General features: G+C 43.3%; 1 protein-coding gene across 1 annotated transcript in view; it reads left to right on the top strand.

Annotated features, from left to right (window-relative positions):
• sema6bb (sema domain, transmembrane domain (TM), and cytoplasmic domain, (semaphorin) 6Bb) overlaps positions 1 to 18,258 on the top strand; it is a 66,969-nt gene that overhangs the window by 20,261 nt on the left and 28,450 nt on the right. The window contains exons 6-13 of the mRNA XM_073476769.1: positions 346 to 436; positions 1,560 to 1,679; positions 2,348 to 2,436; positions 3,254 to 3,471; positions 10,067 to 10,198; positions 10,640 to 10,789; positions 12,557 to 12,736; positions 15,733 to 15,873. Of these exons, the coding sequence (XP_073332870.1) occupies positions 346 to 436; positions 1,560 to 1,679; positions 2,348 to 2,436; positions 3,254 to 3,471; positions 10,067 to 10,198; positions 10,640 to 10,789; positions 12,557 to 12,736; positions 15,733 to 15,873 (1,121 nt within the window). The remainder of the gene's footprint in view (positions 1 to 345; positions 437 to 1,559; positions 1,680 to 2,347; positions 2,437 to 3,253; positions 3,472 to 10,066; positions 10,199 to 10,639; positions 10,790 to 12,556; positions 12,737 to 15,732; positions 15,874 to 18,258) is intronic.

Consider the following 18,258-nt stretch of genomic DNA (forward strand, 5'->3'; position numbering starts at 1 on the left):
ACACGTATGAATTTCAGCCTCGGACGAGAATTAGACGCTTTGCTTTGGGCTAAAGTGTGTGTGTGTTTGTGTGTGAGGAAGAGATTGAAACTTTTGATTTTATGTGTGGGTGTATGGACCCCTGTGCGTCTGCGTGTGTGTTTTATTTATGCATGAGAATGTGACTCTCTTGTCGGAGCTGCTGCGCCTAATTGCCACCAGTGAATCATTAGTTTGCACTTAGGCTAACACTCCCTAATTGCCATCCTTCTTTGTTGCTTGTTTTCATGATGCGGCTGTAGATTCATTCCTGTTGTTTGGAGTTTGCTGATGATGTGTGTGTGTGTGCGTGTGTGTTTGTAACAGGGCGACACTCTAGAGATGGTCGGAGACACGGTCAGCGGTATGGCGAGATGCCCCTATGACCCCAAACACGCTAATGTAGCTCTGTTTGCAGGTAAGACGCCTTTTGTTTTAGTCTCTACTTCCTCATGTGCTGATGTCAAAGTTCCCACAGGTCCTTGAAAGTTTTTGAAAATAATAATGGAAACATGAATAGACACGGGTCTTTGAAACTGCTTGGATTCATATACTTTGTGCAAGAAAGTTGTTTTTTTTCATATATTTCCATTGAAAGTTAGTAAATTGACCATAACCACAGGTGTCACTTACACTGGGGACGCTAGAGACATGTCCCCACCACTTTTTAAAAAGTTTTTAAAAGCATGGATTGTTAAAAAAAATGTCTTGAAAAGTAGCTCGCACCACGAAATGTTCACTAACAAATGAGAACGTGGACACCAAGGCTAAGTAACAGCTAATAAACTGGAGTAGCAGCTCCAGGTTTGCAAACATATTAAGATTAAAGGGTCACTTTGTGGTCAAATAAGTGGTGGGGCCATACAGCAAAGGCTCAGATGAAAAAGCATGATGCGATTTAAGGTAATTTAATGGGATGATTGGTGTTTGGTCCCCTCCACTCTTTAACACAAAGTGACACCCTTGACTGCATCACAGCGAAGCTGAGAAGTCTTCACACATCTGAGCCTCGCTCTTTAATCGCTGTGAGCTCCTCTAAAACCTGCTACTTCTCATTATAAAACTTTCTCAGCGTTGTACCAACAGTTAACCTCGATCGCTGTCTCAAACTGTGCTGCAGTATGTTGGATTCGCTGGATTTGAAAGGAAATTAGGCCTGAAAAGTCTGTTTTTTTGTGTGGTTCAGTGGTGAATGTCATCGTTCCACCATTAACAACATGCCCTTTGTTTCCTCCATCATATTTAAACACAATCAAATCAACAGGGTTTTGTGGCTGAAGCTGCAGGGAGCCATTACTTTTCAGCCATCATCCCATTATCTGATATTAACTTGAGGTTTAAAAAAAAAAAAGGTTTTTTTTTTGCGAGGCAGAGCTGCAAAGTTGCAATTATGTTACTGCAATTACACTGCTGAGTGGTCAGTCGTGGCATGTTTATGGTGCAGGACTTTACAGGATATTACAGCATCGTTCGCTCTATCTTTATTGTTATTCTGCTGCTGATAGTGTGTGTCTGTGTGTGTGTGTGTGTGTGTGTGTCAGAGGGGAATCTGTTTACAGCCACAGTGACAGACTTCCTGGCCATTGATGCAGTGATCTACCGTAGCCTCGGGGACCATCCCGCTCTGCGCACCGTCAAGCACGACTCCAAATGGTTCAGAGGTACCTGCAGGCATGTGTGCGATTGTGTGTGTGTGTGCGCGCGCCTCTCCGTGCCTGTTTAAGTGTGTTTGTTTGTCTTTTAAAGCACGCATAGGCGCAAGGGCAAGCGCGTCTTCCCGTCAGCGTCTGCGTCTGCTGACAGTGTTATCGTCTGATGTTTTGAGCGTGCGTCTGCATCGCTTAGCAAACGCCAAGATCGATACATGTGTCAGCAGTGGAGGGCTGAGTCAGCGGGCCTGACAGCTCCGTGTTCAGGTCACTGGACACGAGGCTGTCAAACTTACTGCTCCCTGACAGAGTTTGGACACGTTCACATCATGGTGAAACATAACGACGACACTGGAACAGTAAAAAAAAAAAAAAAGATATACAATATCGGAGACAAAGGTTGCAGCCGGTCCCGGGTGTAATTTCGCTGAAACGCACAGCGTGAAAAGGAGTTCTCAGAAACATCAGGGAGTAATAATGCGCTTATTGTTTGCTGTAAAATCCCCTTTCACCATGTAATGAAATTAAGCGTGGCCCGCGCCTCGTTCTCGCTGCCCTCATGTTACCTCGGTGTCGTGGGAGTGAATGATGCATTTTGCAAAATGGAGACGCTGTTTGCTGTGTGCTTTCTCACGGCCTCCACCTATATTTTCTCCTCTCTCTCTCTTCCCACGTTACAGAGCCGTATTTTGTCAGCGCCGTGGAGTGGGGACCTCACATCTACTTCTTCTTCAGGGAGATAGCCATGGAGTTCAATTACCTGGAGAAGGTATAGAAGTCAATCCGATGAAAAAACATTTCTTCCTTTTCCCCCGCTGGAGTCCATTCAGAGCATCTTTTAAAAGGCCTGTAGAGAAATACGTGAATGTGTCATTAAAATGCAAACAGCATGAAAGGAGATGTCAGGACAATATCTCTCCGCTGCTATTATTCGGATGTGAATTGGAAGTCTTCTCCCACAGCCACGCTGACCTTTCATCCTTGCGTTTGTTTGTCTGCATATCTAATCAAACAAATCGCAGTCTGAGCAAACAACTCATGTCTGTATTAACCGGAGAAACATTATTTTTTATTGAACTGGGTATATTTCCTGCCCTTAGCAGAGCTAATAAAAAAAAATATCAGCATCAGGAAACCTGTTTCTCTGATAAATTAGCTGTTCACGGTGCTCGCACGAGGTCTCAGGCTTTGACATGTTTACAGGGAGCACAGTAAATGGATACTTAACAGCACCAGCGTTTGTGTGGATGAGGGGTGTTCAAAGGAGCAATTTTGAGATGCACTGACATTTTAATGAATAATTGATATTAAGTTTACCATTATGAAACAATGATCTGTCAAAGCGGGGTTTCCGCATTGCAAATAGCATGCAAATGACTCTTCAGAGATCACCCCGGAGTTGAAAAGAGCTTTTTAAATATGCCTTTTTGAAGATGAAACCCAAAGCCTGGGAAATATATCCTAACTCCCCAGCTAATCATTGAACCTACATGTGAGCTGTGCCTTTACAGATATGCCTGTCAGTATGTTGCGAATGTATTGTGCACGGTTGTTTTCCACGCCAACATCTGCCTGACTGCTCACAGGTGGTGGTGTCACGTGTGGCGCGGGTGTGTAAACGCGATCTGGGAGGGTCTCAGCGCGTCCTGGAGAAGCAGTGGACGTCGTTTCTGAAGGCTCGTCTCAACTGCTCCGTCCCCGGTGACTCCCACTTCTACTTTAACCTGCTCCACTCCACCAGCCCCATCATCAGGATGCATGGCAGGGATATTATCCTGGGGGTGTTCTCCACTCCGGCTAACAGGTACGCCAAAGACACACTGACGTACTAACATGAACCCGTAAACAAGCTACAAAACACACAAACATGTCAAGAAATGTGGTTTAACCCCCCAGAACCTGGAGGCCTCCACCCTCATCAACACCATCATCTATTTCAACCAATTATCCATCACTCTGAACTATTTCAACTGTATATCTACTGCTTTTTTAGCTAAATTTCATCTGTTCATTAAGTTTACAACTTCAACAATTCATCCATTACTTTTAGCTAGCTATTCCAACCATTTATCTATTGGGCTAGCCTACATTTGGCTAAATATTTCAACTATCCACTTATCCATTATTTTAGCTTTCCATTAGCTACTTTTAGCTAACTATATCAACAAATCGTCCATTACTTTTAGCTTACTACTTCAACCAGTTATCCATAAAGCTAGCCTACTTTTAGCTAACTATTTCAACCTTTTATCTATTAGCTATTTCAACTTTTTATCCATCTTTTTATCTGTTTTCACTTTCGTCCATTAGCTACTTTTAGCTAACTATATCAACAATGTACCATTGTTTTTAGCTAACTACTCAAATCATTTATCCATAAAGCTAGCTTATTTTTAGCTAACTATTTCAACCATTTATCCATTAGGCTAGCCTTCTTTTAGCTAACCATTTCAACTATTTATCCTTTAAGTATTTTTTTTTTAACAATTAAGAGTCATTTTTAGCTAACTGTTTCAACTGTTATCCACTACTTTGAGCTAACTACTACAACCGTTTATCCACTACTTTTAGCTTTTTCAATCATGTGTTATTTGCACTGTTTGTCCATTTCAGTTGTATCTTACCGTTTATTCTTTGGGCTATTCTTAAATAACAGTTTTAAACTCTCTTCTGGATTGCGAAATCCAAAGTGCAGACACTGGTTGGGAATCACTCTTGATCAATACCTGGTGGCCTTCAAATATGTTTTTTATTGTGGGGGCATACATTTATGACTTTGAGGGCTAAAATGGAGGGATTTCAATCCATGTCTTCTCTGGAAAGGGGACTCAATCAGACACCCAGTGTGTGGCGGCACTCACACGGATCACCTTGAAATTATAGTGGACCACCACGGTTTGTTCCTTCACCTAGGAAGTGGGAAAAGAGCAAGGCTTCCTACAGGCCAAGCAAAGCTCTAGAGAAAAGAGAAGGGCTGCGCGGCGGTCCAAAAGGTCAACGTTGTGAGGTACAGAGTAATTTAACACACATGGAACGCTTTCACCGAGGACAAAAGGGTGATTTGTTGAAAGACAAGATTAAATTGAAAGAAGGTGAGAGGAGAGGAAAGGGGAGATGCTGCCTGTTAAACCGGGGATTCTTGGAGACTCGGAGTATTTACAGAACCAAAGACATCACACAAAGCAAAGCAGAGAAACTGAACGGCAGAGAGAAGAAAGGAGTGCGACAAAAATATTTATGTGAGCTACACATACAGTACACTTCTTTTGATGCACGAAATATACTGTTATGTCTACATCAGAGAGGCGCTAGTGTCGTACGGTGACTCAATCTAGCGTCGAGTCTTACGTTTTCCTAAAACAAGTGGAAAAACTGTCAGTGGGATGAGATAATTCCCCTTTCAGCAGCACCGTTTTCTTAATGCGTATGTCTCTTTGCTTAAAAACTCCTAAAAAATGCAGCTTTTTTAGCCTTTTTTTTTCAACATAAGTAAGAAAAACACGATCTTAACATCCTCCACTTATCCTACAAGCTGCGCAGGGATGAACATCTCTGCATACTTTTAAGTATGAGCGAGTCAAATTATACAAAAGTGTTCGATATACCTCTTGTGTAATGCCCCCGCTCATCTTATGGACCTGACTCCATTTACCGTGTCTGGTAGCGCAAACACATTTTAAAGAAAACACATTGAAATCCTTGCAACTGGCTTTCTCCCTGCGTCTGGTATGGAATCAATACGGTCTACCGCTTTAATAACTCTCGCCTGTTCCAGTAAAACACCATTTCTATTTTCTACGATAAAAGATGAGGCTTTTCTACGGGGTTGCAGGGCAGTGTCTCAAAGCAGTAGCCTCCAGAGTAGAAGGCGGGAAAGAAAGACGAGAAGAAATAACGATAAGTGAGCAAGAAGACGCAGAGGAGAATAAAGAAGGAGGGACGGACGAAGAAGACTCAAGGACGAGGAAGTCAATAATGGACAACACGTGCGTCCCTCCTTCCCTGAGATCTAAAAACTGTTTCATCAGCTGCATCTTATCTGTGTGGTTGGAAAAACGGGCTTTCGCAGCAGAGAAGAGGCCACTGCCTGCACAGACAGATGGATGCTTCACACACACACACACACACACACACACACAAACACACATGCACACACACACACTTACAATGGTTCCCAGATAACAGCATTTACCAGCACGCCACAGAGGAGAACCAGCTGAACACACATGCGCCCCTGCCTGGGTAAACTGCCACCGGGTCCTGTTTTAAATAACCGCCAGCCAAGACAGAGAGAGAGAGGGAAATGGGGCGGCTCAGATGGATGGATAAGGACGGGTGTGATGGAGGAAAATGAACACGAAGAGAAGGAGAGAACGTGTGAGGTGAGCTGCAAAAACTCCCACTGGCCCCCGTGTGGCCCTCTGCGCCACACCGGCTAAGTGCTTGCCAGACAAATTGCTTTGGCTGGCAGCGTGCAGTGAAAACAGCATGAAGCCGGACCTGGAGAGTGGAGGGATAGCTATTCTCTCCTGCCATTTGGCCCCTTCTCAGCATATATGGGGCTCTGACTGGGAATGACAGGATGAAGTGAAGGTTTTAACTCGCCCTCCTGGAGTCTACCTGAAGTTACTCATCTCCTCCTGTGCCCGCAATACTCCTTTTACAGCCACATACCAGCTCCTCAAACTGTACTGGAGTTTTTGGGATTCTTCAGTCTCTTCTCCCAGAGTATAAAATCGCCCCCCGGTTGTCATTTCCTTTGTGTATCCACCTCTGAAGGCCCTCAGGCTCTTCCTCTCAGAGAGGAATGAAAGAAGAGCTCAGATTTCCTACCGGGCATCTCCCGCACTCCCGATGCTCAAGAGGTCAAGGAGGCGAGGGGAACGACAACAATGTGAGATGTTTCAGGAAAGCAAAAAAGTACTTTCTGCTCTATTCAGCAAGTCAAATAAATGGGTTGTATGTGGAAAGAACAGCAAGATGTCAGATTGAAAGCTTGCCGTCATCAGGCTGCAGTGGACCGGTACTGAAAATAAACAATTCTCATTATTTCTTAAGCTATTGTTTTGGCAGCTGAAAATGCCTGTTGCTGCGAGTCGACTGACGTGGGCTCATTAGGCTTAATGGAGCTGCGCAGGAATGCGGTGAAAACATCCCATGCAAAGTAAAGTAAATCTAGTGCATCCTGAGAGTGGGAGGCCACGTTTGGTTTTGGTTGTAAAGATTCCCACGTGACAGGGTCAGACAGCAGGATGTCCCTCTGGGAAAACACAGCAGGGGAAGGGGAAATGAGGAGGACAAGGTGCAGGAGGAGAACAGGTTTACGCTGCCAGAAGAAGTGTGACACAGGGGAGGATGCACAGATGCTCAAGCTGGTCCCCCCGGGGCCTGTGAAGCTAGAGGAGGCAGTGGAGTATGTTAGGCATCTAGCCAAAGCTTTAGAGAACGGGTGAGGGACGGAGCAACGCATGTAGGTGACGGCAGAGTCGTGTCACAGGGAAAATACAGTTGTTACAGAGGTATTCACCGGTTCACGTGGGCCAGGATAGCCCAGAGTAGGGAGAGAAGAGAATACTCACAGGGACCGGATGTGGAAAGGTCAGAGAAAAGTGGGACAAATTAGGTTGCTTGAATTCAAAAAAGGAGTTCAGGTGAGAGGTTCGTAGTAGAATAAAAAAAAGAAAAGTCATTTTTATGACAGAGTATTTGATGTAGTGCAAATGTTTGTATCCTGTTTTGTAAAAACTGCTTGTTATGTTCATTTCATGGAGAATAATATATGTAGATACAGAATATAGTATCATTATAGTTTATATCACCAGACCGGTCCAAAGAATAATAAAATGCATCTTTCTGTCCTCTCTAATGCCCTCGACAGGTTTATTTTAAAGGAATAGCTTGACATTTTGGGAAATACACTTTGATTATGACAACTAATTGTTTTTACCTTTTTTTTTTTGAGTTTCCGTTGGTTGCCTGGCAACAGCGTGACAAGATTCAAGCAAGCCACTGGGGCCCAATAAGACTTTTTCCCCATAACCTTACATTGTGAAAGAAGCGGCTGTAAAACGATGGATACATTTTTTTGAGCGTCACAACCCCCGCACCCTTCGACCGTCATAATTTGATCCATTCGTCACGATAACATTTGGAAAGTCTGGAAGAGCACATGATTAAATCACTTCATTCCCATTCAAGTTAGCCGGGCGCTAAATCAGAAGTTAGCCGACTCAGTGGGGGGCCCTCTTGGCTTCATACGCCGCTGAGCAGCTTCCATAGGAATGAACGGGGCTGGTGATGCCACCAACCTCGGACAAGCTATGAAAATGTCCTAAAGAAATATGCTAAGACCTACTGTGAGAGGATCAGACTAAGTGTGTGGGATTTGTGACCTTTAAATGTATAAACATTTAAGCAGATATGATATATAATGGCCCCCATGTGGTTAATTGTGCCATATTTCACAAGCTCTTTACTTTCTGTATATATTAAAAGTGTGGAAAATGTCAAGTCATTCCAATTTATCAGAGTTGAACTTATTAAGGGATGGACAGTGAAACTTCCTCCGTCTCTCGCCTCCTCTCTCTCTGCTTCCTCGTCTACTCCTACAAGGCATCATGTGTCCGTTAGGTGTGTGTGACTGTGTTAGTCCGAGCTGTCAGTGGGCTGCTAAACAGTGAGGAAGTACTTTAGACTCGACAAACGGACAGTCTGTGCGTCTTGCCTTGACAGCCTGTCACTCAACCTTATGTCAATGAGAAAGAGCGAAAGAAGGACAAATGCCAACGAGCGGAGAGGAAGTAAACAAAAGGAAAGTGTGAGCGCCACTGAGAAAATGATTTGCGTACAGTACGAGACGGCAACTCACATGGACTCGAACAAAAGCAGAAGAGACTTATTCAGAGTGAAAATGAGAATAATTAAGGGAATTCGGGGAGCAAAAAACAGCTCGAGGCATTTTTGGCTTACTTCTGTCAGACACAGGGGGAAAACCCAGTGACCTGCAGCGAGAGAGAGGAAGAAAGAGCTCGGGTAGGGATAAGGTAGAGAAAGGAAGCCGAGCTGGCACCGCTGCAGAGCTGGCAGACATGTCACGCTTAACATCTGGTGCCTGTGCTCCTGAGAAGGACTGCGTATCGTCCACAGATACGCCTGCAGCTCTGCCACACTGGCCCGGGTTGACTCACATCCCTGCCTATGAATGATAAGTGCTGAGGGAGACGGCGTGACCTGATCAAATGGCGCATCAGGAGAGCACGGCTCCCTGCTGCAACCAAAATCCAGCCTTCGGGCGCTGCCATCCCAGACAAACCCTTCTGTGGCTCTCAGAGGGGCACTCAAACAGAACCGGGGGGGTGTGGATGAGGCATATCCTCACATCAGCAGCTGGACGCTCTTTTTTTTATGACACAAAGAAGGCAGGAAACAGATGGGGTGTGTGTGGGATTTATGTAGCAGCAGGTTGCAGGTGACTCAGTCGCTCAGGTTTTTCCGATGTGCGTGTATCACTTAGGTATTAGCACTTAGTCACCAGCTCTCACACCACGCACACCATTAGTCACTGACGAGGACACATTCAGAGCAGAAAGTCGCGTCTCGGAGCAGGAAGAACGGGACGTCTTTATAAAACTGATCCCTTACCTCATCTTGACACCGCTCTCTTTATTTCTCTGTAGTGCTTTCTTCAGCCAAAGCACCAGAGCACAGAATCAGGCTCAGTGAAAGGATTTGTGTGAATACAGTACATCTCTATTTGTTTGGTTTTGCCTGTGTGTATTTGTTTGCGTGTGTGTGTGGGCTGTGGACACTTGACGGAGCAGATGTTCTGATCCCTGTTGCAGGGTTCACGAGTAGTTAAACAGCCTCAGCGGCGCACCGGGATCTTTTACTGGAATGTGCTGTCGGGTTCATGAGAATCGTCTTCCACCCTCTTTTCTAAAAGGCAGAATATTCAGTGACTCATTCCCTGTTTTATATTCCAGGAATTCCAGCCAAGTTCTTTTCATGGGTCTAATCTAGATATTGCATCCGCCGCGTATCTATTCTTCGCCCGGGGAGTTGACAGCATCTATCTTATCCCGTCTTTTCTTTTCCGTCTCCGTAACAATTTCCTTTGTGTTCCAGCGTTGAATGTCAAAATATGAACAGCCAAAAATCCAATTTGACGTCTTCGCTGGGTGCCTGTCCCTTTTTCTCATGCTCTCAATTGAGTTTTAACTTCTTTTCCTTTTTCACGTTTCACAGTCGATTTTTCAGTCTTTGGCATTATCCACCTTATCTTTTCTTTTTCCAGTCACTTATTCGCACCGCGCCAAAGTACTTGACGCAGGGATTGACAGTCTTTTCTTGTCTCAATCAACCTCTGGCTCACCTCTCTGTCTCCGTCTCTGTCTCTACAGTATCCCGGGTTCGGCGGTGTGTGCCTTCGACATGGAGCAGCTGGCTGGGGTGTTCGATGGGAGGTTCAAGGAGCAGAAGTCACCGGAGTCTATTTGGACGCCTGTTCCGGATGAAGTCATCCCGAAGCCAAGGTGCAGATGGCTGTAATCAGTTTATGCACCTGTGCTCAGGTTGCTATCAGAGAACTGTAAGAAGAAAACAGAATTAGGACAAACCTGTATTCAGTTCAGCCATAAAACTGTTCTCTAAAAGTGTAATATCATGTATATCAGGGACATTCATTTTTTTTAACAAGGATACAACGTGTTCTCTGAAAATCTAACAACGTGTCTTGACCTCATCCAGCTATCCATCACTTGACAAACGCTTCAACCATGAGCTTCTTTTGACTGAAATCAAATCAATCTCTTGTTGATAAAAGGGGTTAGTGTCTGAATGCGAAACACTCAGACAGTCTAGACGGCTTAATTGTATAACTGTATTTTTGCCGAGGCTTGAAGTACTCGGAAAAGAGGATGCCACTTTGTCTCTGTACCATCTGCTAAACATGTGCTCAAACTCGCTCTCTCCAGACCCGGCGGCTGTGCTGTTCAGGGCTCCAAGTTTAATTCGTCAAACTCGTTCCCTGATGAGATGCTCAACTTCGTCAAGACCCATCCTCTGATGGATGAAGCGGTCCCGTCACTCGGACAAAGGCCCTGGATAGTCAGGACCATGGTCAGGTAAGACTAGACCCTGTCTCCTAGTAATTATTTCAAAAATGTTCGACAATAGCAACTACATCATAATAAAGGTTTTTAATGGTTATGTTCAGGTACTCAAAGCACTTCCCTAATGTGAGAGAAAGACTGCAGTCTTAATTTTAAAAAAAACAACCCTTATAATCCCAATATGACCTCGAGTAAAACACCTGGTTGTGTTAATAAGCAGGCAGGTTAACACATATTAACCAGGGAACAGACTTTGGCACAACACCGGAGCACTCTCCATCTTGTTTTACCTCCGTTTTTATCACTCTTCCTCTTCACCTCCTCCATCGGCGTGATTGTTTTTCTTTCTCAGTGTAGAGTTTGAACAGTTGTTCCACCGTTACCTGAGGACGGTGGCCGGGGAAAACAATGCTTCTCCCTGTTTCCTGTTTCACGTTGACCAACTTTGACCTAACTTTTGTGCCTCACCTGGGACTCAGGATGCAAACGTTGGTCTCCAGTGTCAAACTTTGGTGCCTTGTATGTCAACCATATACCCTGACCACCTCCAAATGACTGCTGTTCGATCCTAAAACAAATTATTAGCATAAAACATCATTTCTATTTCAAAGAAGAAGGGTCTCTGTAGAGTTTTAAGCCTTCTAATATGCTAATTGTGTTTTTTTTTTTAGAAACTTAATTAGATGAGTTTACTGAACATTCACTGAACTCGTCATTTTAAGTCACAAGACAGAAGAACTCAGAAGAACTCACTCACTTGATCAGTTTTGAAAGAGTCTGAAAATGAAAAGTCTTCATTACACAGTGCGAGACAGTGGTTTTCAAACTGGGATCCGTGGACCAACAGGGGTCCTTGACTGGGTTGAAGGGGTCGAATATTTAAACTTTCATCACATTTTTGGGAAGTTGGAACAACAAGGAAATATTTAATTGTGAACTAGGATTATAGTGATCCTAGTTTGATCATTGATTAACTATCAATACTTTTAAATCTTCAAAACCCAAAATAAATAACAACGAGAGAGAAGTTTCCTTCAGACAGAATTCTTTCACAGTGAGAGTCTGTGGTTTAATATACATATATTCCTTGACATGAAAAGGTTTGTGAACCCCTGGTGTAGGAGACGAGGTGCTGAACATACACAGATCTTTGTATGCAAACACACACACACGGACTGTCTGTCTGTTTGCGCTGTCGACTCCTTCTGTGGACGTTATCCTGGCTATGTGTTGCGGTAGCAGGCGAGCAGCTGTAGCACATCGTAGTCAAGTCTCACATTAATGCACGCATGCCTCTCTCTCCCCACTATCTTCCATAAGGAGTCCCACTGCCAACTAGCCACCAGGGGATTATGGGGACTGGATGTATGTGGAATATTAACCACCTGGCACAACATGGCTCCTATTCTCGTCTATTTACTCAGACACACAGGACCGTGTGTAGTTCAGCAGCACTTTGCTATTGTTCCAAGATGAGCCCATTTACTTGACTGATATTATTAATGACTCAACGTCTGGCGTAATTAGTTTATTATGCAAATTTGATGAGCGGTTTGTACTCTGTGGGATTCATTTCATTTGGAATTGGCTCAAGAGAAAATGGCACATTATGATTTAAATTCACAGGAGTCTGTATTTTACACCTAAACCAATCAGATGTAATGCACTTAAATCATAAACCTTCCTCCAGGCGCTACTTCGCAATGCTTTTAGCTTTCATAGACGAGAAAAGTCCCGAATGAGCCTTAATGCAGTGCTCTGATCTGTCCTGCCGCTCAGGTACCAGCTGAATAAGATCGTGGTGGACACAGAAGCCGGGCCTCACAGAAACCGGACCGTCCTGTTCCTCGGGTCGAGCAGAGGGACCATCCTCAAGTTCCTCATCATGCCCAACCAGGACAACACCGTCACCAACAGCAACATCTTCCTGGAGGAACTGGAGGGATTCAACCCCGACAAGTAAGAAAAGCTAAAAGAAAGGAAATGGACGTATAATGTGAACGATTAAAGAGATAGTTTAACATCTTTGGAAATTATTGCTGAGAGTTAGAGGATAAGAGTGACACTACTCATGTCTGTTGGTCGAATATGAAGGTATAGCCTTGACTTCGCACTTTCAACAGGGTGAAACAGCTCGCCTGCGTCTCTCTAAAGGTGACCATGTACCAGCACTTCAACTGCTGAATAATTAACACATTATATCTCGTTTGTTTTGCTGAGAGTTACATAGAAAGACCGATACCTCTCTCATGTTTGTCGGTTAAATATGAAGCTAAAGCGTAGTTTAGCACTGGAAACGGGGCGAAAAAGCTAGCCTGGCTCTCTCTAAAGGTTACTAAATCCATCTGAAAGCTCAAAACATTATATCTATCTAGCTTTTCTTAATCTGTATGAAAACTAAAGTGTGAAAGTGTCGCATTGTAGTTTTCGTGCGGTTGTTCTGTGCCAGGTGATTTTTTTCAGGAGCTACCTGGAGTCTTATCATCACTGTGAGGTTGTTTGAGCTTATAAAGTGCTGATTTTTATTTGGTTTACTACACAAACATGAGAGCAGTCTCAATCACCTAGCTAACTCTCGTAAGAAGTGAAGGTAAGAAAAGAAATGCGTCTTTCCAAAAATATCAAAGCTATTCCTTCATGGCACACCTGTATAGTTAGATAGATTGGTTGAATGAGTAAGTGACTTTATCTCAGCACATTTACTGCTTCACAGAAGCAGTATAAACATACGTGAGGACATTAAACACAAAAAGAGCAGGGGGGAAATAAGAAACCAGAAAACAAACATACCAAAAACAATTACACAAAGGCAAGTCTAAACAAATGGGTCTTGAGCAGCTTTTAAAAGGTGTCCACAGTGTCCACAGGTCAACGTCAAATGGGAAAGAGTTCGCTACATACGGCAAGAGAGGTAAGGAAATGGTTAAATGACATCTGCGGCTGATGTATACACAGCGAGGGGAGCTGGTGGTGAGAAACTCGGAGAGAAAGAATTCCAAAGAAGGAAAAAAAAGAGAGCATGACATGTCCTCGAAACATGGCGTGTCCTGAATTATGCAGAAAACCTCACCTATTCTGCAAGAGGAACACATAATTGTGCCGGCGCTGCTGAGACAGTGCAACCCCATGCAGAGAATACAAATCGGGCAAACAGAAAAAGAATAGGATTAGAGGCTAATAGTCATTATCAGGAAATCTGAACATCTTTTAATAATGGGGTTGAGACATATGGTAGAGCGGCATTAGTGCAAAACATCCGAAAATAATGAAATGACGATACAATCGCGTTGTGCTTAATCTTGACAAAAATGACATACAGTCAGGAAAAAATGACCCCTTATCTTCAGTCTGAGGCTAAATTAAATTTATATGTGGATCTTGACAAAAGACTGAAGTGGATCGAGCTTCTTGTTCCCTTTCTAATTAGCATTTTGCATGAGGCAGGCAGCTCCGAGGTTTCATTGGATACCCATCACTACGTAATGAACACTGGGTACAATGCGTTTTCAATCTTCATTTCTGCTTTTGTTCTTTGTTGAGATGCAGCGTTGCACATGGTGGATGGCTTCAGGGCGGGGAGGGGGAGACAATTGTCACACAGATGCAGGCAGATTTGGCTGGTGATTATCTTTCACCAAGGCTAATTAGAGGCATTTTAAGAGGAAAGTACACGTTTCTAAACACAAGCTTTCTGACGTGGTAATTGCACTTCCTGATACATATCCCATTTTTTCTGCAATAAGAGCAAATGTTGGATCATTTCTTGAACCAATCGGCTGGAAACGAGCTTTCAAATCTACTTGTTTCGCTTCTTATTTAGTAATAAGCTTCCTCCCTTTCTGAACCTCTCTAAAATATGCACATCGATTCATGTTTCAGCTTATTTGTTCTGACAAAATGAAGGATACTGATGGCAAGTGAAATGAGGGAGACTGTGCGATGAATGAGCCAGTGTGGACTGGAGCCCAGTGTGTGAGGGATAATTTGGTGTGCATGGTGAGCCCACCAGGAGGTCAGTGACAGTCAGGCTATCTTAGCAGGCGCCTAGCTAATCAGGAGACAGAGCACAGACACATCAGGGCCTTTTCTTCTTTTTTTTTTCCATTAATGCTCCAGGCTAGGCCACCGCAAACTCACCTTACATACACACACAAAGTGATGCTTTGTGCCTGTAATAAACTCCAGGGTGCACAGAAGTACAGTGAGCTTTTAAGAGGTTAGCACAGATAGAAATCACTGGTTTGTGATTGGCTGGTTAACATAAAGAACTAGGAAACCTGTAAGAGATGCAGCTCTTACAGAGCCTATATCTTCTCCTGTTGTCTCCCCCTGTCTGATCCTGGTTCTCATTTTCTTTTCATGATTTTTCTCCTGCGTTTGTTATTTTTTAATGTACCCCCTCCTCCTTTTCCCTGCCTTCCATGATATTGGCTGTGAGGAATGACTCACAGCTTGGCCTTAGCAGAATGATAGATTCTTCTTAATGACTGTGGGCTCGCCGCAATGTTATTACCATAAACCATCCAGATACAACTGATGCATGAGTGCACATGTGCATAAAAAGGTATAAAGCCACGGCACAGAGGCAGGTTGGTGCCGGCTATCATAGCTCTAAGTGCCAATTAGAAGCGATTCAGCTGCCGGCTGCTGATTTTTGATGGTCGGCCGACCTCTCAAACCTCTACAATCAGCACAGTGCATATTTGGATTGACACGCTAACATCTGGCTACACGGATTGGCTTCTCTTTGCTTTCTCTTTTTTGTTACGGCTTTTATTTATAGAACTGTTTATGTTTAGTTGTGTTTCACACTGACTCGTGGGGTATGCCTGTTTCCTGCTGTAATGCGTGGAGTGAGGTCAGAGGTTTAATGTGTTGTCTCTGTCTTGTAATTGAAATTGCCTAATGCGTTTTTATGTGTGTGTGCCTGCCCGTCTGTGTTATGTGTGGTGCAGGTGTGCTGAAGACTCTCCACAAGCCAGGCAGCTGTTGTCTCTCACTCTGGATCGGGCGAGCCACACTCTCCTCCTCGCCTTCCCCTCCTGTGTGGTCAGAGTGCCAGTGGCACGCTGCCAGCTCTACTCCCGGTGCATGAAGTAAGTCCCCAGCAAATACGGTGCATACAGGAACATAAAAGGCCAGCGGGGCAGCATAACAAGAAGCTAGGTGACCATTCAAGAACCATCTGGCCCTCACAAGTGTCCTTGAGCAAGACACTGTGAAGCCCTGCCAGCTCCCGAGTTGCTGCACTGTAGCTGACCTGAATTTTACTCCAATAATAACTCTAGTACATCTTAATAACGACTGTCACTGTGTCCTTGAGCAAAGTGATAATCTGGTAACTGCTGTATACTACGGAAATGACTCAAAATGCAATAAAATGTGCCAGTAAATGGGAAGAAATTATAATAAAAGTTGTTACAGTAGGACATCGCCATTAAAAATAAGACTGTATTATTGCCTTAGCCTGCAATTTCTGCTCTATAATTTTAACAGATAATAAAATAGTAATGTTTACTGACAATGTATTATATTATATGTACAGGTGGGAATTAACAAAGTAGTATTTCAGTCAATTTTTCAATCAATCAGTCTTTATTGGTACAGACTAGACCAAACTCTTTAATTCATTTATTTGCAGAGACCCAACATTGTACTTTTACTTGAGTATTTACTTTTACTCCCTACATTTTAACACAAATATCTAAACTTTCTACTCCTTACATTTTCAAAACAGGCTTGTTACTTTCGTTTAAATACATTTGAGGGGAATTATGGAGTGTTTTTGTTTTGCATCATTGCACGCCGCGTTGCCAACATCAAAAGACTGATTTCAACACGTAACAAGACAAAACACCGTAAAATACCTAACAAGATGAAAACAGACAGAGAGGGGGACTCGAATGGGGAAACAAGGCGTGTTAGTGTCTCCTATCTGCAGCGACCCTGCAGCCCTCTGCCTGGATTTTGTTATTTTCTCAGTTTTTTACTGCAGTCCGGACTCTTTACCAACCCAAAATGTGCGTATTTGACGTGTGGTATCCTGGGAATGAAACTCAACGATCAACTATCTTTAAGTTAGTTTAATAGTGAATTATATAAATATGATGTGGGGTTCAGTTGCACAGAAATGGCCGGTATAAGTTCCTTCAGAGGGATAGTTTTTACTTTTATACTTTGAGTACATTTCCGAGCCTGTACTTCCTTTCTCTTACTTGAGTAAAGAAGTTGAATCTGTACTTCTTATCATATCTTATAATATAATATATATTATATTTTGATTCATTTCTTCATCGAGCAGTTATTGTAGTATCAAAAGCTCCAATGATTTCCTCATTTTGTTATTCTTGCAGCTCACCACTATGAATTTGTTTAACGTAATCTGAATGTGCAGCAGGGCATTTCTGAAAAACAGCCGGTTCCCCGACTCCACTAATTCCACATAATTAAACATAAAAATGCATATATTCAAACTAATGATATTTCACCTGCATACACTCACACAAGCACCAGAACACAAACTTCGCTTCCCCTCGCTGGCACACTTACACGGTCTAGTTTGTCAATGGACCGTTAAAGTCCATTGACAAACTAATACAAGCCGCTGCACACACACCGGCACATCAGGCGTACAGTTTGCTCACTGAACCAGGTGAGTCATACAAGCGTGTAATCCAGAGCACATTAAGGAGCGCTCACATGCTTTTCTGAGGTGTGTTCAGTGTGTGTGTTTAGATGAGAGAGTAAATGTTCTGTGCGCGAGCATGTTCAAGGTTTCGTCATCACGCTTCAGCAGCTTCAGGTCTGATTCTTAACCTCAGAAGAATGTCAGTCTACATGGTTGGCTTTCCCTCTTTAAATAAATCTTTAATAATTCAACACGTCGTAGTAAGAGGTCTGATTTCCGATGCATGCAGTCGCGGATTGACCTTTTAACCTCATTTAACCCCACGCACAGAGCAGTCATTAAAAAGTCATGTTGTGTAGTTAACCACTGAGAGAGCCCACAGCACATCATTACAGGACCATATCTGGAGTTTTATGTATCATCGCTCAACAACAACAAATCCCTTTCAGGCTACTAGACATCCCTGCCAAGCATTTTACAAAACATACCACAGATTTGTAGATTGATTCCCTACATTTTAGGCGTACAGTCGTTTCTTTTCATCACTCACTGTGGTAAAAAAACTCACAGAGACTTGAATTTGTCTCAAGATTGGTAATCCTTCAGAATGAATGCTCATTGACATTTAGTTGTGTTGTGTAACAGTGTAGCTGTAGTTGAGAGCATTTCATTTCAAAAACTGCTCGATGCTGCAGTCTGAAATCTAATATTGAAGAGATGGATTGAAATGTTTCTAACTCATGAACCCCGTTGTCTGGAAATCAAACCCCGGAGACAAACCCCATGCAAGATGAAATTGTAGCTGTAATTTTGTCAGTTCTTGCATACAAGGTAGTCTGATGCTGCATTCATG

The sequence above is a fragment of the Pagrus major genome, chromosome 11 (assembly GCF_040436345.1).
Source record: "Pagrus major chromosome 11, Pma_NU_1.0".
NCBI lineage: Eukaryota > Metazoa > Chordata > Actinopteri > Spariformes > Sparidae > Pagrus > Pagrus major.